Below are 24,156 nucleotides of genomic sequence, written 5' to 3'. Positions count from 1 at the left end.
TATGACCTCACTGATACGAGGAATTCTTATCTCAGGAAACAAACTGAGGGTTGCTGGAGTGGTCGGGGGTGGGAGGGATGGGGTGGCTGGGTGATAGACATTGGGGAGGGTATGTGCTATGATGAGTGCTGTGAATTGTGTAAGACTGATGAATCACAGACCTGTACCTCTGAAACAAATAATACATTATATGTTAAAAAAAAAAAAAGAAGAAGAAAAAGAGTGAGAGATAAACCAAGAAACACACTCTTAACTATAGAGAACAAACTGATGGTTATCAAGGGGGAGGTGAATGGGGGGTGGGGGTTGGGGGAATAGAGGATAGGGATTAAAGAGTATACTTACAAAAAAAAAAGAAGAAGAAAGGAAAAAAAAGGTGTGGACATTTTTAATCTTAATCTTTTCAATTTTATTTTGTCCTCAAGTCCTTTTTCTGTATTCCTGTAATCCAAAAAGCACTGAAAACTGAAAACATTTTCATATTTTACCTGATCTGTAATCATTCAGCAGTAAAACCCGAGTAGCACTGAGGTAAGATGATTTATGGACTTTATTTTCTCACATGGCGTGAATATTTATATATTTTGCAGAAATATTAATGCATTTGATTATGGGGCACTATTTGAGAACCCACTTGGAGGGTTATGTAATTATGTAGTATTTGTACCATAATGCATTTTGAAAATCCCAAAATGTCTTACTAATGAAAAATATCCAGGCTTAAGGCTTTCAGATGAGGACTGGGAACCTGTACTAGTAATGTTACAATAATACACTGGAAAAGTTAATTTGAAAAATCTTTGCTGCCCTCTTTATGCTGGTGTTATGAGCTTAATTGTGCCAGTGCACCCTGCAAATTCATGTTGAAGTCCTAATCGCCCAGTATCTCAGTATGTGACTCTGTTTGGATATAGGACCTTCAAAGAGGTAATTAAGATAAAATTAGGTCAATAAGGGAGGCCCTAACCTAATATGACTGGTGTCCTTATAAGAAGAGATTAGGACACAGACACACACAGAGAGGTGGTGGCCATCCACAAGCCAATGAGAGAGGCCTCAGAAGAAACCAACCCTGCTGACACCTTGATTTCACACTGTAGCTTCCAGAATTGTGAGAAAATAAATTTCTTTTGTTAAAGCCACCCAGTCTGTGGTATTTTATTTTGGTACCTAGAAACTAATAGCATGGTAACATATAACTTTTATAATGAACAAAATCAGGAAAGGTATCTCCGCTTTACAAAAACAAAACACCAACCAACTAAACAAAAAACAAAAAAATCAATCTTTTAAAATGTGATTGTTTTGGGGCGCCTGGGTGGCTCAGTTGGTTAAGTGTCTGCCTTTGGCTCAGGTCACGATCCCGGGGTCCCGGAATCAAGCCCCGCATCAGGCTCCCTGCTCGGCGGGAAGCCTGCTTCTCCCTCTCCCACTGCCCCTGCTGTGTTCCTTTTCTCGCTATGTCTCTCTCTGTCAAATAAATAAATAAAATCTTAAAAAAAAAAATGTGATTGTTTTTACAGTTGCAGTTAATTATTGTTATCCTTCATTCTGAGTTCTGTCAGGGAAGATTTGTAGCTTATTTCTCCCTCAGTTATACCGTTTTCCTCACATTGCAGTCTTACTTGAGGTATTAGTTCCCCTTATCAAACAACTATATAGAAAAGTTTAATACATAGGTTTTATTATTGTGTTTGCCTTCTTGTTAGAAACTCAGGGCTAATCAGAACCACCTGGGGTCTCTGGGATCCCACGGTCAGTCTCTTGATCTAAGACAGGCTCTCAATCTCATCATCCACCTCAACAGAGAGTAGATTACTGTTCACCTGTACACAGGATCCCATGGACAGTTGCAGTAATTTTTCAGTCTCTGCCATTCTAGGAAGCATATCAGATGTTTATTTATTTATTTATTTGACAGAGAGAGACACAGCGAGCGAGGGAACACAAGCAGGGGGAGTGGGAGAGGGAGAAGCAGGCTTCCCGCCAAGCAGGGAGCCCGACGCGGGGCTCGATCCCAGGACCCCGGGATCATGACCTGAGCCGAAGGCAGACGCTTAACGACTGAGCCACCCAGGCGCCCCTAGGAAGCATATCAGAATGAAAGTGAGTATTATTATATAAATGACCTAGGGATTATTTTAATTTTTAAAAGGTAAATCATTAGAAAATTTCAACACTTTATTCTTAAATTGTTAAAACTATTGTTAAAGTGCTTGTGTCATTTTACAAGTGCCCCTAGTGAACTGCATGTCTAAAGTAGTGAACTGTTAATGTACTGACAAGACACTGAACAGGTAAGAATCTGGGTCACTCTAGTGACAAGGATCTTTATCTTCTCCATTGGCCACTATTCCAGATTAGTAGGAAATGCTATAGGAAAAAGGTATGATTTTTGGGTAAAGTAGGAGGAGTAGCTTCTGTAGTACTCTCTCCATGGAAGCCTGCTACAGGAAGGTTTTTTTTTCTCAAAGAAGCACCAATAAATGGGAGTGCAAGGGCACTGAAACTGGGTTCCTAGTTCTTCTAAAAGGGCTACCATACTTTGCAGAGTTGTAAAGTTCAGGTGGAAGTGGTATTGTACATTTCAGCATTGATTGGCCATCCTCTGCACACAGTATGTTTAACAGGCTATAAATCCTGGTATGCAAACATATCTCACTCAAGAACTGGGACATAAGTGAATGTATTCATTCTCAGAATATTTACTGACTACCAACTATGTGTCAGACTATTCTAGGGGCTGGACATGCAGTGATGAAGACAAAATATAAAAGTTCCTGCCCTTCTTGATTATATGATTCAGAAATGGAGTTTACTTTCCAGTGGTGGAGGCTGTATTCTAGTGAAAGGGTGATACGCAGCATGGGAGAGTTTTAGAGTGATTTGGTTTTCTTTTGACTTAAAAATACATTGTTGCCATCACTTTTGCAAGTAGACCAGTTCTTGCCAGTCTCCTTATCCATCTAGTTGAGGAATTTTAAAACATCATAATGCCTTAGACTTGGAGGGGACCTTAAAGTAATAGTTTTAACTCCTTTATTTTTACAGATGGAAAATTGGAAGTGACTTACCTAAGTTTACCCATTGTATTACTGAAAGATTGAAGACTGGGCCTTAGATCTCTTGTTTGCTTTTCTCAATCATACTCCTCAAGGTTTCCAATTTGATGTCGGAGTCTGGTAAGTGACACTTTCAAAAAAGCACAGATGGTGCAGCGAGTTCAGGGACCCCTGTAAATTGAGGTGATTTAATCAGAAACCGTGGTTTAGTAAAAGACAAATAAGATATCTGAGCTCTAAACCTGGCCTTTTCATTAAAGAAAAAACATTTAACCTGGGGCCTAAATTCCTTATCTTTCAAATGAAGGGACAGGCTTGTTGACGAGAATATTTGCATAATACTTTGAGTCCTTTAAAAATAAGGCATTCTGGGGGCACTTGGGTGGCTCAGTCCTTAAGCATCTACCTTTGGCTCAGGTCATGATCCCAGGGTCCTGGGATTGAGCCCCACATCAGCCTCCCTGCTCTGCAGGAAGCCTGCTTCTCCCTCTTCCACTCCCCCTGCTTTTGTTCCCTCTCTCGCTGTGTCTCTCTCTGTCAAATAAATAAGTAAAATCTTAAAAAAAAATAAAAATAAAAATAAGGCATTCGTGTGAAGAGATTTACAAAGCGCCTGGCATATAATGCTAAAAAAACTGGGTTCCTAGTTCTTCTAAAAGGGCTACCATAGGTATTTTAGCTATTTTTTTTTATTAATCGCACCACCTCATAATAATTATAGATACCATTTTGCAGAGAAGAAGTTGAGAATTACAGAACTTAAGCACAATTTCCAAGGTCCATCAGTGAAGTGGCTGAGAACCTGGGAATTCTGACTTTACTAGTTCCTTTACAGTACATTAAGATTCTTTCAGCTGGGGCGCCTGGGTGGCTCAGTTGGTTAAGCAACTGCCTTCGGCTCAGGTCATGATCCTGGAGTCCATGGATCGAGTCCCGCATCGGACTCCCCGCTCAGCGGGAAGCCTGCTTCTCCCTCTGACCCTCCCCCGTCTCATGCTCTCTCTATCTCATTCTCTCTCTCAAATAAATAAATAAAATCTTTAAAAAAAAAAAAGATTCTTTCAGTTACTCAGATCAGGAATTCGGACTTGCTGTGAAACTAGAAAGATAGGTAGAAACAGTACAAGCTGAGAGAAGAGGAAAATATTTTATGCAGAAGCCACCCATGTGAGTAAAGGAAGAGTTTTGGGAAAGGAATACATGATTTCATCTGCTTTGTCAGGAGGTAGCTTTTCTGATGGGGAGTTGGATAGGGAAATAGCGAGAAAGTTGAAATCTTTGAATGCCAAGCTATGGAGTCTGAGAGCCTTAGCCAAGTACTGGATCAGAGTGGTAGCCTAAGGTTGTCAGTATTTTATTTTTAATCTGGCTGTAGATCACCGAATAGACTGGGGAGGTGGGGGGCTGCTTCCGAGACCAGTTAGATGGTTGTTGCTAGAGTCTGGTATGAGATGAGGGCATCTAGTATGCTGAGGTAATGAGACTTGGGAGAAAGGGGTTCCTTTCTTAGTCAACAGATAGCATTCAGGGAATATGTAAACTCGTTATTTTAAAAAAAGGGCTTATGAGTTTTTTGTTTTGTTTTCTTCTAAAGCAGTTACTGTAGAGTACTAGGGGGCCAAAAGAGTGCATTTGGAATTAAAACCAAGGTTAAATTCCTGGCTTTGTCATCTTCTAATTATATAATACAGAAGAAGTCACCTAACCTCTTGAGCCTCGGTTTCGTTTCCTCTAAATTAAGGGCCACAATACCTTCTTGGCAGAGATTTGCGTACAGAAAATCAGTATTTTAAGGCACCTAGCAATGGCGCTCAATAGTGGTTGGTTCCCCCCTTCCCCCAGGTATCCCTCGGGCTGAGTCTGAGGAGCCGAGGACCGCCGAGGCCGGGAAAGCGGTTCTACCTGGAGACCGCGCCCGGGCACTCCTCCCGAGCTGGGCTGACCTCCAAGCGCCGGCCCCACCTGGGAGCACACTTCCCGCGGGATGACTGAGCATCCCCCGCCAGAGGGGCTCGGGAGCGGGTGGCCACCCCCGCCACCCCCCGGAATGCGGTGGGGAAGCGCGGAGAACCGGCCGAAGAGGCGGCGGCGGCGCCCCGGGCTGCAGCGACCACCCCCACGCCGCGCGCCCGAGAACTCGCCGCGGGTGTTGGGCCGCGCTGGCCGCGTTTGAAGTCTCCGGCGCCGCCGCTGGTTGGCCGGCGCGGGTCACGTGCGCCCAGGCAGGAGTTTCCCCGACAGCTGGAGGCTGCGTGGGATCCGGCGGCGGCTCCCGAGCACGGCGGTGCGGCCTTCCCCGCCCCCTCCTCCCTCCTCCCCCGCCCGCTTCCGCCCGGCTTATTATCCTCCTTATTGACAAACAGAGCGGCCGCGGCGGCGACTCTCGGCGTGCATTTGTAGCCAAGCCATGGGAGACAAGAAGAGCCCGACCAGGTAACAGCGCCCGGGCCCCCGGGGCCCGGACTGTGCAGGCGGCGGGGCCCTCGCGCCGGGTTTCGGGCGGCGGTCTCGCTCGCCGCCCGGGCAGCGGGGCCAGAACGGGGGCGGCGCCGGCGCCGCTGCTGCGCGAGCGCTGCCGCGTGAGGGGCCGGCGCTGGCCGCCCCACAATGGAACCGCGATGGCGGCGGCCGGAGCGGCAGTCCGGGGTGTCAGAGCGGCGGCGACTGCGGCCGCGCCCGCGCCCTCCCCCATCCTGACTTCCCTCCCACTCCGAGCCGGAGCGCGGCGCGCCAGGGGCCCGCGGGGCGGGGGTCGCGGAATTGGGGCGGGGGGCGGGGCGGGGGCGGCCGCGGGGCCCGGGCGCCGGGCGCGGCCTGCTGATAACCCCGCGCCGCGTCGTGTCCGGGTTGTGTCCTGCAGGCCGAAGCGGCAGCCGAAGCCGTCCTCGGATGAGGGTTACTGGGACTGTAGCGTCTGCACCTTCCGGAACAGCGCCGAGGCCTTCAAGTGCATGATGTGCGATGTGCGGAAGGGCACCTCCACCCGGTGAGTCCTGGGCCTGCCCCGCGCGCCGTCGGCCGCCCGGGTCGCGGCGCAGAGGACGCCCCTGCGACTGCCGCCCCCTCCCGTGACACTTGCAGACCCGGCGGGAGGAGGCGAGACTGAGGTGGTGGCCGCGATAGGAATTGGGTCAGATTGATCGCGACCCAAGCGATGGTTTGCGGTGTTGGGTAATTGAAGAGGCCGTAACGTTATTTGCTGCCAAGAGAGAATAAATTATTTAAGGGAGGCATTAGCTACTGCGATTTAATTCGTATTGCTGGGTGTAATGCCCCCCCCCCCCATTCCGGGTATAATAATGTTGGCTGCATTGTTGTGTTAGTGTGTAGGAATCAAAGAAAAACCATGAAATCTTCTGTAGAAGCAAAAGATGTAATTTAATTTCGTTCCTCAAAAAAAAAAAAGTATCTGATTATAGAATACACAATAGGTTAAACTTCATTTTTTTTTTTTTTTGATATAGATGTCTGGAAGGGTCAGGTCAAGGTTTTGGTTAGTATTTTTATTCTTATTCTCTAAGATTTTATAAATAGCTGGAGGTGAGCCCAGTCACAGGGACACATTTTTACTTAAAGTATTTGAATATTTTTAGTTTGATTAAATGGCAATCTCTTAGACTATACAAATGAGATGAAATGATCTCTGCCTATTTTCAGTCTTTATTTTATTGTAGGCTTACAGAATAATAGGTCGTTCTTTTTAAAAAACCACTTAAGTGAATTAAGTGGATAAAGAAAATCATAGAGGAAATTCAAAGTCTGACATTCTTGATCTGCCAACACTTGGTTACAGAGTTCCTTCACCTTTATAGGAAAGTAGCCTTTGAATTTATTGTAATAATGTGATTTATAGGTTAATATTTAGACATCATGTATTTTGATATTAGAAAGTCTGTTAGAAACTATGCTGTCACAAAAGTATACGAATACTGATGTGATATATTGTTGCTTTAAAAAAGGCCTTACTCAAAATTGACATTAGATTTATATATTCAGTAGGAGTTAGATTTCTAAAAATGAGATATCCAGATTTTTAAACCCCATTTACAGCAATTTATTAAATTTTTAAAATGTAGGGACAAATGGTTGGCAAAACTTAAATTTTGAGATTTGCTTAGTGAAGCTAGCTGCTTTTGACATACCTGTCTTTTTGTGGATCATAATGTGCTTTTTGTATATTTTCATTTACGTTGGATAAAACGTATTGAGCATTTTTCATGATATCCTTTAAGAAGCAAACTTTAAAACATCTTCTAAATTCGAGGGAATATAATAGAGCATTCTAAAAATAAAAACACCTATTTCCTAAAGTGAATGTGGCAACTATTTTTGGACCCGTGATTTAAGTGTTTTGAAAAGTAGAGTATATCTTTATATAAGGTTGGATTTGGTTAGAATATATTTGTGTATCTATGTTAGTACTTTATACTTCTTAAAACACTCCAGCAATTTTCAGAAAATGGTTTTTGGAGGCAGGAACTTTAAAGTGGAGACAATTATTATAATCTTAATCTCTAGTACGATGTTGTTGCTTTTTGTTGTTTCCTCTCTATTTTCTTGTAGCCATTAGAAAAAATACTGAAATTAGAAGAGCCTATATGTTTATTTGCAGGGACAGCAAGGAAGGGGGGAAGCTGTTGTCCTACTCCACAGCCAGTCTTGGGGTTAGAGGAACCCTAAGAAATAGAGTAGGTGGTGGCAGCTCAGAAGAGAAGAAACAGGCTGAATACCTGGCACCTGGAAGAAGAAGGAATATAGTGCACAGGGGAGTTGGCCCAGGACAGAGAAGTGGGCCTAGTTTAAAAGAGTCTTGAGGCCCACATGGGGGCCCCTGATATTTTTTTACCAGTACATCTGAGCTCTTGTAGATCCAATTTTTAGTGGTGGAAACATTACTTGAGGAGGACTCAGAGAAGCATTGTCATTTGGATTGAAACTGAAGAGGCTCTGGGCAACTCACCAGAAGTCTAAGGGACTCTCTGTTCCTAAAAGTAAGTGTTCTACACTACGACCCTCTCAGCTTCTTCCTTCCTCTCGCTGAATTGTCTCTTCTCTTTTGATTTTGGCCCTAAGTTAAACCTAAGAGCTCTAATTTCTGTGTTATCTGTTATTTTCCTGCCACTGTTTCTGCAATTCAGAGTGGAATCCATGTTTGGATAGAATAATGGAACAGGTCATTGTTAATAGGGCAGATACTGACTGCACCACAAAATATTTCCTTCTCTGGTAATGTTAGAAAAACAGATTGCAGAATACTAGTGAGAAGCAAACGTTTCAGGAGCTGGAAGAAATAATTTTGTACAACTAGCATGTTAATTAGCAGTTAGGGTAGTTTCATGGGTAAGGTTGGAGATTATCAAAGCAGGGACTGGATAGGTGCAGAGCAGAAGATGCAGTTTGCTAATGACTTGTTTGTGTGACTGACCTACGGTACTTGAATTGCTTGGGTCAAACTGACCTTTGAACTGATTCTGTCTGGAAGTCGCCAAATGTGAGGCCAAGTCTCAGCCATCCCAGACATCTGAAAAGTCTTTTCTTTTTAAACCTCCAGAGAAGACGGAGCCCATGGTCTCCCTCCAAAGTCTTTACTGACAATTTTGTCTTTAAGGAATATCGAGTTCAAATCCTTTATATATCAACAGAAGACCCTTTTTTTTTTTTTGGCTATATCCTTGGTAGGTCACGATTTTCTGCAAAATAACTCTATGCAATGAAATGAGATCATATTCATAGTAGTATTTTAAAATGAAACATGATTTGAAGTAGCTTCAATTCCTAAATTGATCAGTTATATTCTTTAAATTTATGCCATTTCTGTGATTGAATTTCAGTTTTGTGCTTGCTGGCCTTAATTAGTTTAAATTTGATTAATCTCTTTTTTTATCCAGAATCTAAATAACTAGATAGTTCAAGTACCTGAAGTTTTCTACATTGTGCTCTTGTGAGAGAAGCAATGATAAATGTCATACTGACAGGAAACATTTAAAAAAGAAAAAGCTACGGTGACAAATTACTATCAAAGGTACTATACAGTCTCCATCTTTATATCTCAAGTTTTTATAAGGCAATAAGTGTCTCAAATATAAACCTCAGAAACTTTAGGAAATGAAGAACCATTCTGAATCATCAGAGAAAATTTAGTGTGTATAAGGGTAGTACAATCAATGTATGATGATTGAGTTAAAATAGTATCTTATTGCCTCTTCATATAGGAATGGAAATCACTGCTTGACTCAGATGGCAGATATTTAAAGATGAGTATGATGAAGCTATTTGTTTTGATTTTGAAATGTGATCTGAATGAGAACATGTAAGACACTTAGTCTATAGTGGACTTTCAGGTGTAATTTAAAGTATAACAGGTAATGTTATATTTTCTCAGGATAAGTTGTAATAGTTCCCTTAGATTTTTTAGGGATGTTGTTTTAGAGAACAATGAAAAAGATTTCACATGGAAGAAAGAGCATTAGTTGTACTAGATGTCTGGTGACCTGTGTTCTTAACCATTTCAACTACTTCAGTGTTCAGCAGTGTTTACTGAACATCTTATTTTATTTAAAGGTTGAGCTAGGTGTTGGACATACAGTGGTGAGCAAATAGATGTTTTCTTTGTAAAATTTTGTGATTTTGTTGTCAAATCAAACACTTTGTATCAAATTCTATACATGAAGTAGTATTAGTAAATCTTTATGTATACGACAAAGAGGTTAAAATTTTCTCATTTAAAAAAAGTAGTGTTGGGGCGCCTTGGGTGGCTCAGTCGCCTGGGCATCTGCCTTTGGCTCAGGTCATGATCCCAGGGTCCTGGCCAATTATCTGATAAAAATCAAAGATCTTTTCAGTATTATTGTTATCATATATGCTTTCCGTCTTCTAATTTGAGGTTTGTCACAGATCCTGCTACCCTTGATGTAGGAATGGGAGAAAAAATTGAGGGCCATCTAAGTCAGTTCGTTTTTCAGAAATGCAGAGTTCCCCAGCCTCCCTTACCTGTCTGAGGAGCCTTTCCAGCTATCACACAGCTGTTGTTGTTCAGAGACTCCTTATTCTAGGAGGTTGGTTAGTTGGTTTTCGTCTTCATATCTTGGGTTAGCGTAGTCACAGGAATTCATTGTTTACAGAGAAATTCCTAAAGTGATTAGTGGTTGGATTAGTGGTTTTCAAAGTGTGATCTGAGGAACCTTGGGGATCCTTGAGACCCTTTTAGGGAGTCTGTAAGGTCTAAACTATTTTCAAAATCACATTAAGATGTTATTTGCCTTTTTTTGCTGTGTTGACACTGCAGTGGTGGTGCAAAGGCAAGGGTGGGTAAAACTACTGGCCCCTTAGCATGAATCAAAGCAGTGGTACCAAATTGTTACCTATATTTATCATAATCGTCACTACTATGCGTGTGAAGGAAAAATAATGCCAGTTTCACTTAAGAATGTATTCCCTTGATGAAGCAGTAAAAGTTACTAATTTTAGGAAGTCTCGTGTCTTTTTTAATATTGTCTGATGAACTGGAAAGTACAAGTAAAGCACTTCTGCTGCATATCAGAATGCAGTGGTTGATTGAAGGGAAAGCATTTTGTGTAGTTGTTGGAGCTGCAAGCAGAACTAGCTGCTTTTTTCATAGAACATCATTTTTACTTGAAAGAATGCCTGACAAACTATGACTATTCAGACTTGGATATGTAGCACATATTTTCTCGAAAGTGAACACAGTGAATTGTTTTCCTTGATGTGAAAACAATTGATAGTGTTTGTTGCCAATGATAAAAATTGAACTTTCAAGTGAAAACTAGAATTTTTGAAAATGTGTAACCGCTATAGTTCCTAGTACTTGAAAGATGAAATTAGGTGGTGGTACCAGTGAACGTAATTTCTGATATTTTATCATGCAATCTGTTGGTATTTGGAGGATTTGCATAACTCAGTGAACCAGTATTTTCTAATAACCAATGTATGATGTTACAAAACCCATGCATAAATAATCTATTTAAAGTACAAAATAAACCAATAGATTTTAAGGGACAACTATGAAAACTTTGTTGATGTGGTTTCAGATTTCACGTTGCAACTAACCTTTGAGAAATAACTACTTGTGTGTTTTCAGATAATTATGGATACAATTATGGATATAATTATCTGAAAAGGCTGTTAAAACACTCTTCCCTATTCAACTGCATATTTGTGGGAGTCCAGATTTTCTTCATATTCTTGAACTGAACCAACCTATTGCAACAAATTGAATGCAGAAGTAGATATGACAGTCCAGATGTCTTCTGTTAAGCCAGATATTAGAGGTTTGCAAAAGTATGCAAGTGCTACTCTTCACACAAAATTACTTTTGCTTTGGAAAATACGGGGTTTTTTAAAATAAAAATATTTATGTTAAAATGTGCTCTTTATTTTTTTAATGAACTAATCTATATTTAAATTTTAGCTGTTTTTATTTCTAATATAGTAATTTATTTCTTGCTAGATAAGACTTACATAAACTAAAGCTCTTTTAACTTTGAGAGTGTACAGAGAGCCTGAGACCAAAAAGTTTATGAACTGCTGGTGTAGGGTTTTACTAGCTTGGGTTTCTACATCCAACAGATTTACTTCAGCAGGCATTCTTTTCCTTTCATTTATAGTTCGTTGAGTAAGATCTCCCTGATAACCTAGTGACCTACTTGTTAAACTCAGTGGCCTAATCTCTTCTTTCCATGTTACCTCCATAGTATTTGATGTTGGTAGCCTTTTTTTTTTTAAATGAAATTCTCCCTTTTTGATGTCTCTAACACGACTTACTCCTAGTTTTTCTTGTATATCTCTGAAATCAGTTTCTGCCCACTGAAACCCAGCTTCTTCTCTATATGCTTCACTTTGTATGTGGCATAAACTTTTGGAATCTAAGTCAGAAACTGTGATTGTCTCAAGTTTGATTCTAACTGATCGTCATCCCTCATGTCCCGTCTTTGGATTGTCTCTCAGATCTGTCCTTTTTCCAGTTTATGTTGCTGTACTTTATTTATTTATTTATTTATTTATTTTTTAAGATTTTATTTATTTGCGAGACAGAGAATGAGAGACAGAGAGCATGAGAGGGAGGAGGGTCAGAGGGAGAAACAGACTCCCTGCTGAGCAGGGAGCCCGATGTGGGACTCGATCCCGGAACTCCAGGATCATGACCTGAGCCGAAGGCAGTTGCTTAACCAACTGAGCCACCCAGGTGCCCATGTTGTTGCTGTACTTTAGAAGCCCATGTCATTTCTCTCATGAATTATGACAAATTGGTCTCTTCACAATGCTGCTAACATTATCTTCAGTATGTTTTTTTGAAACTATGTGATTATGTTTGTCCCTTTATTTTAAAAAAAAAAAAAAAGAGATCTCCAGTGAATAAAGACCTCTTTATTGAATAAAGGTTGAGCTCCTGAATATGATATTCAGGGCTATATTATCGATATCTGAACTGCCTTCCTAGCTAGCTTCGTTTCCTGCTGCATATCTTAACCAATCTAATGCTGCATCAGCACTGAAGTATTTTCATCAAATGGCCCTTCTTAAATCCTTCTGGGATTATAACCTCCCCACCCCAACTGTTTTATTGATTCAATCTATGTAAATGTATATGTAATTATTCCTAGAGAATCACCATGTTGTGGTAATATTGTCTAGATGTTTATCTGTCCTTCTGGGCACTCTTAACCCTTGGCATCCCCAGAAGCTAGAAAATATTTGGAACATTAGAGGCATTTAAACTTTTTCAGCTAATGTTCCTTTAAATTTTACTATTGCTATTTGACACGTAGCATTGCTTTTCCAATAACTTTTTTTTTAAGTTATTTATTTTGAGTAATCTCTACACCCAGCATGGGGCTTGAACTCACGACCCCGAGATCAAGAGTCGCATGCTCTTCCGACTGAGTCAGGCAGGCACCCACCAGTAACTTTTAAGATTGAGAAAATGTTATCAGGCTATTTTGTCCATAATTTGTAGGTATATATTTTAGCATTACTTTTTTAAAACTTCTCACAATTTTGTTTTGTATTTTGATGCTATTATTTGATTCAAAGCAAGTGTTTACAGTTAAGACTAGTAACTGAGATGAGTGATCCTGAGTCTTCATATCTTTGTCTTTAAACACGCAAATAGTATTTTTATAACACAGTAATGTTATAACACAATATGTGGTTGTTTTTGAAGATTAAGAACGTAAAGAACTTAGTGCATCTTTTTTACATATTTTTTCTATTACTATATTTGTTTTTGTCGTATACTTAAAAAACATGTATGTGTGCAAGTAAAAAAATATAATTGCCTCTCAATTTTGAAACATTTTTAACTTTACCATTTTTAATTTGACATATAACAATATATTAGTTTCATATTTCAAGGATGATAATGTGCATGAATACCTTAGCATTTTTATGGTATAACTTTAGAAAGTTGTTTATTATTTTTATTATGTCACAACACTTATGTAGGTCTTGTTATTCACATTATTGAAATTTGCGTAGCATGGCTAAAAATGAGAAGTGTTTCTTGACAACATGAACTGCTGAAGTCATGAAAGAGTACAGTGTATTATGAAATATATTTTATTCCTCGACTAAATTGTAAGTTTTCTGTTGAGTGATATTTAAAGTTAGATAGTTGATAGCGAGTGCTTGTCAAAAACTAGAATATACCAAACATAGGTTTGTGATATTGGAGATTGTTTAATTGAAAAATCGTTTAGAATTAAAATTTTGCGTTTGTTTTTGAATTTACAGAGTTTAAAGTTAATGGAACAAATTAATTATAATTAAAATGGAACTAATTTTTACCTTATGATTGAGATAATGTTTTACCTATGAACTTGTTACTTTTAAAGATAAATCAATTATATAAATTAGCAGACACCTATACAACTGTAGAAATTAGGTAGACATTAAAGAAATATTGGAATTTTCCCTCATCTTGTGCTTCTTTACTATTTCCAGTTGTCCAGAGTCAGACTAACAGGATTAGTTGCTCATATTTTTCTACAGCTCTGTTATCGTTTTGCCTACCTAGTTAACTGCTTATTCTTCAAAACGTAGTTCGTGTCTCTTATCTCCTTGACCCATCCGAAACATGCCTTCCTTTGTCTTTTGTATGTACCTCTGATTGTGATCTTCATCAAGCTTTAGCATTTCCTCATAAATTCAGGCTTGATTTGTGTCTTTCTCATGAAGCTGAGTATTCTTTTTTTTTTTTTAAGTTTTTATTTATTTATTTATTTGACAGAAACACAGCTAGAGAGGGAACACAAGCAGGGGGAGTGGGAGAGGGAGAAGCAGGCCTCCCGCGGAGCAGGGAGCCCAACGTGGGGCTCGATCCCAGGACCCTGGGATCGTGACCTGAGCCGAAGGCAGACGCTTAAGGACTGAGCCACCCGGGTGCCCCAAAGCTGGGTATTCTAAGAGGATGAATTATCTAGAGAGAGGAGGGTGGCTCTTTGGTTAAAGTTGTGAGAGTAGCCGTATTCTTTTTAGAATCTGAATAGTCCCTCAGTATGTGATGCTTATCTTCATTATATCATTTAGTGTATTATAGTTGTGCTACATGTATGTATTTACTTTCTTGTTATGCTATGAGTTTCTTAAGGGAAATAAGAGCTTTTCGTTACCTTTTTCAAAGATGCTTGACAAAGTGCCTAGGAAATAATAGGTGTTCAAGAAAAGTTTGTTGAAAGAGGAATATACATATTAGAAAGGAAAAGTTATTATTTTTTTTTAATATATAAGCTTTGAAGAAGTTGGAATTCTGTGTGAATTATCAGAAGTAAATGGTAGTGAACAAAATTCTAGAATTCTCCATATGCTTAATGAAAATGTACCATATGCCAGGAATTATACTAGGACTGAGACCCAGTTCCAGGCTCTTTGAGAGTTTGAATTCTAGGAAAGATAGATAAATAGTGTATGCTAACGAGTAAAAGGAAGAAGAAATTTAGAATTAATTTTCCAACATAGTCCTAGTTTTTGGAGAAGTCCTGTGCTCAGGTTAAGAATGAAATCAGTTATTGGTGTAGTCATTGTGAGTCAAGCCCATTTGGTAAAGTGTGTTTTAACATCATGGCCAATTTCCAATTTGATCGATTAGCTTTCTCTTAAGAAATTTAAGCCAAATGAAACTGCCACGTCACTACTAGGTAAAACCCTCTCTTTTTCTCCTTGTATAGGTCTATGTGTGTATAAATATGTATATTTTAAGAAGGACCTGCTGTTTTAAGATAATTGTTATATAATTGAAGTAAGATTTCAGAGAACTAAAATTATTTGTGACAAATTTACATAGGATGGTAGATTGTTAAATGTATATATATTTAATATTTAATAATCTCAGAAACCATCATTTTTGAGAATAAAATTTTATAATGGGACTACATTACTGAATTTAACAGATGTTAAATTTTCAGCTATCTTACTGATCATATTGGCAGTCATTTTCAGTGTGCTACTCAGGTTTTTTTGTTTTTTTTTTTTGAAGCATTGTTGAGAAAATTAGATGAGTTAATTTCTGTAAAGCCTTAATTACAGTGGCTCACTAAATGGTGGCCATTACTATTAAGGTATATATTTGAAAGAATATAATGTGTTGCTACAAAATTAATTTTGTTATTATTGGTGGTTTCTGGGGGGTAGAATAAATTATTTATCATTCATGTGGTGATTTTCTGTGTTCAGAATGCTTTCCTATATATCCCTCCATTTGCTCATCAAACCGTAAGGAGGAGAGGAAGGTGGTCATCCAATCACAGATTAGTGTTAGAGCCTAGATTGAAATGCAGGTTGACTACTAGTTGATCTTTTCATCCTTTTGTCTCTGATAAAGAGGTTTATAAAACTCTGAGTGAAAGGTTTCTTTGCTTATTCCTCTTCAAGGCATTAGAAGGCCAGCGTATTTTGGTAGAAAGATTAGCATTTTGTGGGATATCAAGTTTTCATTCAAGGATTTAATGAAACAGGTTTGTTTTTTTTTTTTAAAGACACATTTTTCCTTAATAATAATCTTTTATAGCTTGTAATTTTAGTGGTATTGCAAGTATGTAAAATATGTCATTGTGATTTTAAAAATAAATTAGTTAACATATTATGTGTTTTGTTTATTGGCTTTCATGGTTGTTAAAATCTGTACCCTTTGTTACATGATTTGTGATAATGTGTTTTAGAAGATTCAGTAGGCATTCCATTTGCAATATTGTTAATTATGGGAAATTACAGAATTACTAAGAATTTCAGAGCTGGAAGAACCCTTTCAAGAGCTTCCATGGTGTTTAGTCATTTCCTGAGACAGGCTAGTTTTTATAACTTGAAACCTTAATAGTAGAGGGATAAGATTGTCTTCAGAGGAGAAATCTTGAGGGGTTTGGGGTAAAAATGTTGGGTATTAAAACTTTTGAAACAGGTTGAAGCCACCATTGTTTGCAAATCCTTCTTGATAGGGATTTTCAGCTAAGTTTAGAGGATTTCTTGTTGCTGTTTACTGAGAACTGACAGGTAAAGCATAGCAATTTGCTGGGTGAGGTCTTTTTGTTGAAACCCATGGCTCTAGCCTAGTATCCTCCTGGCAGGTAAGAAAACAGGCCTGGAAGGATTGTAACTTTGTTTAAAAGGCAATAGCTTGTTAATGTTGGATTCAAGATATTTGGATTTCTAGTCGTTTTTATCACCTTGCTGTGGTAACATTTAAATTTGCAAGCAAGTAACTTCTTAAGGATTTCTTCCTGTAAATTTCCTATACCTAGATCTAGTGCTGTACATCTTGATAATTTCTAGCATTAAACCTACTACTTATAACTAATATAAGAATTTATGTTAAAACTGGGCTAGCAGTATAGGGAATGAAGAGCAAAATGACAGCCCCCAAAATAATATTTTTGAAGTGCAAATGTTAACAAACTTCATTTTGATGTTTTTTTATAGTAACATTTATTGTGCTGTATATATCCTGACTTCTTTGATATAGTATTTCTTAGGAGAAAAATCCCTGTAAATATTATTTCCCTCTTTTATGGTGACACAATAAGTCATTAATAGTATAATTAATAATCAGTTTGACTATACGTATGTATATGAATGTGTGTGAATGATAAAAAGTTTGTGCAGCCCACTGGCAATTTTTTTTTTAAGATTTTTATTTATTTATTAGAGAGAGAGAGTACAAGTAGGCAGAGAGGCAGGCAGAGGGAGAGGGAGAAGCAGGCTCCCTACTGAGCAGGGAGCCCGATGCGGGACTCGATCCCAGGACCCTGGGATCATGACCTGAGCCGAAGGCAGCCGCTTAACCGACTGAGCCACCCAGGCGCCCCCCACTGGCAATTTTTAGACATGAGTTAAACCACTTCATTTTTACATGTTTTATAGTCTGATCAGGGTTCTTCTGCACACTATCATACTTTATAGGTTGTACTAGGGATGATCAACCTCTAACAGCAGCAAGTAGATAATATTTGATGCCAGTAAGGTGATTGCTCAAGAGGCAGAGCTCTAGGTACATTTGCAGAGAAGGCAAAATTGTTTTGGACTTCTTTCATCTTTTTCCATCCTTTTTTGCTTTTTATCTTTGGTCTCCCCAAGGCCCAAAGTCTCCTCACTAATATTCATTTCTAGGTTGCCTTTTTTTTTTCTAGGTTGCTTGCATTCTTTATTTTCTTCACTCCACGAGCAGTTCTTCCTTTACTAGAAAATCTTTTTTGTTTTTTTTTTTTTTTTAAGATTTTTTTTTTTTTTTTTTTGTGAGAGAGAGAATGAGAGACAGAGAGCATGAGAGGGGAAGGGTCAGAGGGAGAAGCAGACCCCCCGCTGAGCAGGGAGCCCGATGCGGGACTCGATCCCGGGACTCCAGGATCATGACCTGAGCCGAAGGCAGTGGCTTAACCAACTGAGCCACCCAGGCGCCCGAAAATCTTTTTTGTTTTATCTGTTCTGTAAATCTGAATAAAATAATTGTTTCAAGTGTGAATATAAATAACCTGAGCATGGGGGATAAAGTTATTTTTTTCTTAAGGTAGTAACTCTCATTCTGATGATAAAAGTATTACATGTTCATTGAAGATACTAAGGAAATAGAAGGAAAATAGGAATGCCCATCATAACAGCTCTCCAGCCAGAGATAGCTACTTCTAAAATGTGTTTCCTTTCTGTCTTTTACACGTGGATATTAGTGTTTGTTTGTTTGTTTATTTAAACCGAATTTAGTTAACATAATGTATTATTAGGTTCAGGGTAAAGTTTAGTGACTCATCAGCTGCATATAACATGCATTGCTTGTTATATTAAGTACCCTCCTTAATGCCTGTCATCCCCCCCGCCCCATTTCTCCTCTAGCAACCTACAGTTTTTTCCCTAGCGTTAAGAGTCTCTTGTGATTTGTCTCCCTCTCTGTATTTTTTTTTAAAGATTTATTTATTTATTTATTTGACAGAGAGAGACACAGCGAGAGAGGGAACACAAGCAGGGGGAGAGGGAGAGAGAGAAGCAGGCTTCCCGCAGAGCAGGGAACCCGATGCGGGGCTCGATTCCAGGACCCTGGGATCATGACCTGAGCCGAAGGCAGATGCTTAACGACTGAGTCACCCAGGCGCCCCTCCCTCTCTCTTTTTATCTTAATTATTTTTCTTTCCCTTCCCCTATGTTCATCTGTTTTGTTTCTTAAATTCCATGGATATTAGCATTTATTTATTTATTTTTAAGAAACATTTTCTGTATTTATTTGACAGAGAGAGAGAGCACAAGCAGGGGAAGTGGCAGGCAGAGGGAGAAGCAGGCTTCCCGCTGAGCAGGGAGCCCAATCCGGGGCTAGATCCGGGGCTCGATCCCAGGACCCTGGGATCATGACCTGAGCTGAAGGCAGCCACTTAACTGACTGAGCCACCCAGGCGCCCCAGGATATTAGCATTTAAAAGTGGAAGTTGGGGCGCCTGGGTGGCTCAGTCGGTTAAGCGACTGCCTTCGGCTCAGGTCATGATCCTGGAGTCCCTGGATCGAGTCCCGCATCGGGCTCCCTGCTCGGCAGGGAGTCTGCTTCTCCCTCTCCCACTCCCCGTTTGTGTTCCCTCTCTCGCTGTGTCTTTCTCTGTCAAATAAATAAATAAAATCTTTAAAAAAATAAAAATAAAAGTGGAAGTTGAAGTGTCTTTTTTTGGAGGAATGGTAGAAAGGAGGAGACTTCTAAATCAGGGGAGTTTTCTGACTTCCCAAGATAGCTCTCACCTTGCCCTGATTCTCTCTGTGCTTCAGCGTGCTTCACAAACACTGGTCCTAAGGAATGTCTTTGCATAAAAGAAGCCAAGAGTTCGGAAAATACGGTGTATCCTATCTTTTTGGAGTTTAATGAATTGCAAGTTCTGAGAAGTTCTCCAGTGGAATTTGTTTAGCTTATTTAGTTGAGCAGTTCTCGATCGTACTTGACTGGGTTTTGTTTTGTTTCGTTTTTCTATTATAATACAGAACTTGTTGGGGCATACTGTTTTGTAAACCCTTGCTATTGAATTGTGGTCCAAAGACCACTGGCATATGCATCACCTGGGAGCTTTTGGAAATGCAGAATCTCAGGGTGTCGGCTGGCTCAGTTGGAGGAGTGTGCGACTCCTGATCTCAAGGTTGTGAGTTCAAGTCCCACGATGGGTGTAGAGATTACTTAAATAAAACCTTAAAAAAAAAAATGCAGAAGCTCAGGTCCCACCAAGGATTTATGAGTCAGAACCTGAATTTCAGCAGGATCCCTAGATTATTCAGTATGCATATTAAAATTTGAGAAGCACTGCTCTAGTTTTTTTCAGGATAAGATAGTGAGGTGGGCAGGCTCTGAGGTACTCATTCCATTTGAACTGCTTTTTCCAAAGGGCTTTCCTCTTTTGGGGCTGCACACATGTGTGTAGGCAGGGTTGCATGTACGTGCGTATGTGGGTGTGCATTTGTGTACAGGCATGTCAGTGTGGGTGTCTCTCTGTTTATGGTGCCTCCTCTCTGACCAACACTTCCCTCATGCACTCTTACATTCAAAAGTGCCTCCTCCGTTAACACTTCCTCCTTCTTAGCCCTGTTTGTGATATCTGTACACAACCATACATTCCTTCACCCATACAGCTCATTCAGGGCTGACTTTGGGAAACCTGTGAGAGAACAAGTTGCAGGAAATAAGGGAGTAAGGAGAAGATGTGTTTGCCAGTTTAGAATCAAACAACAGGTAAAGGGGTAGAAATGAACTAGCCTTCCCTCAGAAGAACCCAGTAGATTTTAATTGTGTTGATTGGGGCCCTGAAGTCTTACGAAATTGTCCCAGTGCCTGTCAATAGGAGCAAGCAAGTGGGGTTCCATGCTCCCACACTCCACTTCAGCCACATCATCTATGCTCTTATACACTTTATTTATTGGGATTTCTTTTAATTTTTATTTTCGAAAAGTGTTTTGCTATCAGAACTTTTTTTTTTGAAAACCACTGCCCTGTTCCATTCATTTAGCCTTCTACCACTTAAATTCTTCAGTTCAGCACAGGCTAGGTTAATTGTAGCTGGACTTCTTAGCCTCACATTTCAAAGGCAAGAGCTAATAATAAGTTTAGTGTAGTGATGGGTGGATTTGAAACTTTCTCCCTTGAAAAGCCTTTTCTTTTTCCTTCCTTCCCTATATCTTTCCTTTCTCCTCACCCATCTTATTAGACACTTTGCTCTTTTTTTTTTTAAAGACCAAAGCTGGTAAAACCTAGAGCTGCATAATCATTGATTAGATGAGTAATGAGCAAAATAATTTATAGATGAGAAATATGTTAAATTCATAATGTCATCAAATTATACTTTTTGGTAAAATTAATAAGGCTATTCCATTATCTATAAGAATGTGGTTATCACATTTGGTCAGTATTCCTTCCTTTCCAATTTTCCGTAACTTAATGCCTCTGATCACGTAGCATTTTTCTGTACTTACTATTCCTTGGTAATTGACATTTTAATTGTAATCTTGCCATCTTCCACTTGTGTAGGACTTCCATTATATATTCATATTTTGGGCACAGGAAAATTTATCTAGTTTTATTTTTTCACCTGCCTGTTTGTTTAAATTTTTTTTTAAGGCTTATTTATTTGACAGAGAGAGAGCGCGCGAGCATAAATAGGGGGAGCAGCAGGCAGAGGAAGTGGGAGAAGCAGGCTTCCCGCTAAGCAGGAAGCCTGATGCGGGGTTCTATGTCAGGACCCTGGGACCATGACCTGAGCTGAAGGCAGACGCTTAACCGACTAAGCCACCCAGGCGCCCTGTTTTAAATTTTTATGTGTATTCAGCGTAATGGAAAGCAAAAAAAAAAAAGAAAGAAAGAAAATAGTCAATATTTCAGAGTTCCCTGCAGTTATATACTATAGTGGTGAAGACTTTGGACTGTGGAAGCTGATTGGGTTTAAATATTGGTCTCACCCACCACTTACTGGCTGTGTGACCTTGTGAAAGTTAATCAACTTTTTGAGCCTCAGCTTTTATGTTTATAGAATAGAATTGATAATAGCCTTACTCATAGAGTTGTGAGGATTAAATGTGATCATTCTTGTAAAGTACTTGACAACAGTGCCTGGCATATAGTAAGTCCTCAATAAGTGTTAGCTAAAACAATCAAATACATGAGTGGTGATATAATTTAGGGGTATAACAGTCCCTTTTGTCAAGGATGGGGTTCAAGTATGCTCTAACAAAACCAGAGCATAAGAACAAGTGTTTTCTACTAAAAGATATCATTTCCAGAAGTTGCTTCAGGGATAATCTCACCTACCCACCCCCTCTCCCTACCTCCCTCTTCTCTTTCCTACCCTATTTGTGCCTGCAGAGAGAGATGTGTGTGTGTGTGTGTTTCCTAGTAACCTGATGTGGCTTGTCACATAAACATTTGGGGCTTACCAGTAAAAGTTTTAACATCTAAAAAGCACTTTAGTAGTACAATAATGGTAAGCTGTTGGGGGCAGCTTGTTGGGGCAAGCTGTATATAGACTTAAGAATTGAATAGTTAAAAACAGCATTTTTTGCTGTTTGCCATAGTTAAAGAGCAAGTCTGTTTCCAGGGTTGGATTGTCAGAAAGCATGGTCATGATCTTTTTTAGGCCACTTTTGTCATCTGGTATATTATGCTGTTTCTTCTACCTCGCATTATCCAGTCCTGCACAGTTTCTTTCTTGGTTTTTGTGAGTGTTCAGGTATCATCTCTCAAGGAACATTTCTTTATCTCTAGGCCAGAATGAATGCCCTTTCAATTACTCTTGAAGCATTCTATGCAAAAATGTGATGAGTGTAATTACATAGTGTATTGACATCATTTTGTTTCTGTTGCCTTCTCCTTCCCAGGACTGTAATCTCTTGGAGAGCAGTACCATTTGTCCTGGAATCACATTTCAGCTTAAATCTCCACCTTGCCATTTATAGCCATATAACCTTATGGCTTTATGGTGATGATTCAGTGTGATAAATGATGTAAGGAACTTAGCATATTAATAATGATAATTTTAAATAATATTAATAAAAATTCCCAATGCCTGTCACCATGTCTTACATAGGTATTGATAATGCTTAACTGCAAAGGCTCTTTATCATTTATCTGATTGCTGCTTTAAGCTGTTTTGCACTTCTTGTTTTTTAAGGAACATTTATATAATATAATTTTATTTCATGAGCCTGTGAGTTGAATGGAATATGTTTTATTACGCCCATTTTACTTGACAAAAGAACTTGTATTAACCAAAGTTACATTCTTACTCAACTTTTTCAGCGATTTAAAAAATGTTTTCTTTTGCCATCAGTATAATGTATAGTTTAAACCACAACCAATAGCATTTTATTCCATCTTGTGTCATGCTTACTTGTTTGTTGAATCTGAACTAGAGGCGGAGAAACCATTTAGTGGAAGCCATTACAAAAGTCTATGCAAGAGACAGTAGTGGCCTGAACAAGGATAATGCCAGTGGGAGACAGAAATGAATAGATTCTAGATATATTTAGAAGGAAATTTATAGGATTTGATGGGTGGCTGGATATGGTTCTGGGAGGTAGGAAGTTGGGTTGTAGAGAGGGAAGAATCAAGGATGAATCCCAGGATTCTGGCTCAAGTAAGCAGCTTGGTTAATGTGCTTTTCATTGACATGGGAAATAGGATAGACAGTTTTGGGGAAAGGTAATATTTCACTTGTAGATTTGTTGAATTTCAGGTATCTGAGGGAAATCTGAGAGGGAAGATCTGTGAGACAGTTGGATATGTGGGGCTTAAGTTTATAAAGGAAAACAGGGCTATAAATATATGCTTGGTGTAGTCATCAGCATACATGATCCAGTTGAAGCTATGGGAGTAGGCAAGACAGATCAAGAACAGAATAGACTGCATAGCATGAGAAAAGAGAACCCAGGACAGAAACTTGAGAAACATCACCACGTTTTTGTGATGGTAGAGAGCATCCCACCAAGACAAAGAAAGAATTGGAGGAGAAGGAGAAATAAGGAGAAAGAAACGCAGGAGAGTATAATGTTACAGAAACAGGGAAGAGATTTTCAAAAGGAGAGGACGTGGTGAGCCATGTCAAATGGTCTTTCATCAGATAGAATCTTATTTTTTCCTTTGCATTCTGTGTAATGATGTTTAATGGGTGTTAAAATTTATATTTTAAGTTATAACAAGATAATCCTGCATAGTGCTTGTACTAAGCTTTTCATGAAAGTTACAGTAGTTCTATCTATAGGTTAAATAAAGGAAGTTAATATCGGTAGGTCAGGAGATGAGTAAAATTATGTTAGTAATCTAACTTCTCAAGGAAGAATGCTCTAACTATCTAGCAAAATCTGTCATTAAGCCTGTATTTTTACAGGTAGCTCCTGATTGTAGGTACAAAAATTAATAGACTTTATTTAAAAAATTGGGTCCATCTTGGTATCAAGAATTTTTTAAGTGCTAAGTAAATGTAATTGCATAATTGGGTGGGGGAGCATGTATGGTTTAAAGAAGCTCTTCTGTTTTTAGAAGGAATGAATCATAGCACTCTATTGATCAGCTAACCAAGCAAATCACAGCACTTTCATAAAACTGTGTTTGGTTTGTAAAGTAATAGTTATCTGTGGAGTATGTTGG

The 24,156-nt window shown here is 39.2% G+C and overlaps 1 protein-coding gene across 5 annotated transcripts in view; it reads left to right on the top strand.

Moving 5' to 3' along the window:
- The first annotated feature begins 5,309 nt into the window (after positions 1 to 5,309).
- Positions 5,310 to 24,156, top strand: part of YAF2 (YY1 associated factor 2) — a 74,059-nt gene continuing 55,212 nt past the window's right edge. For 2 of the 5 annotated variants that reach the window (XM_006735230.3, XM_081821498.1), the window contains exons 1-2: positions 5,340 to 5,495; positions 5,923 to 6,048. In XM_006735230.3, the coding sequence (XP_006735293.1) occupies positions 5,470 to 5,495; positions 5,923 to 6,048 (152 nt within the window). In that variant the 5' untranslated portion in view covers positions 5,340 to 5,469. Of the gene's footprint in view, positions 5,496 to 5,922; positions 6,049 to 7,674; positions 7,938 to 24,156 lie in introns of those variants that run through there. The other 3 variants (XM_006735231.3, XM_006735232.3, XM_031030131.2) reach the window with 2 other exon arrangements.

This window comes from Leptonychotes weddellii, chromosome 5, assembly GCF_054177405.1.
Source record: "Leptonychotes weddellii isolate Sample4059 chromosome 5, ASM5417740v2, whole genome shotgun sequence".
NCBI classification, from domain to species: domain Eukaryota; kingdom Metazoa; phylum Chordata; class Mammalia; order Carnivora; family Phocidae; genus Leptonychotes; species Leptonychotes weddellii.
This window is presented reverse-complemented; position numbering and strand designations above follow the sequence as displayed.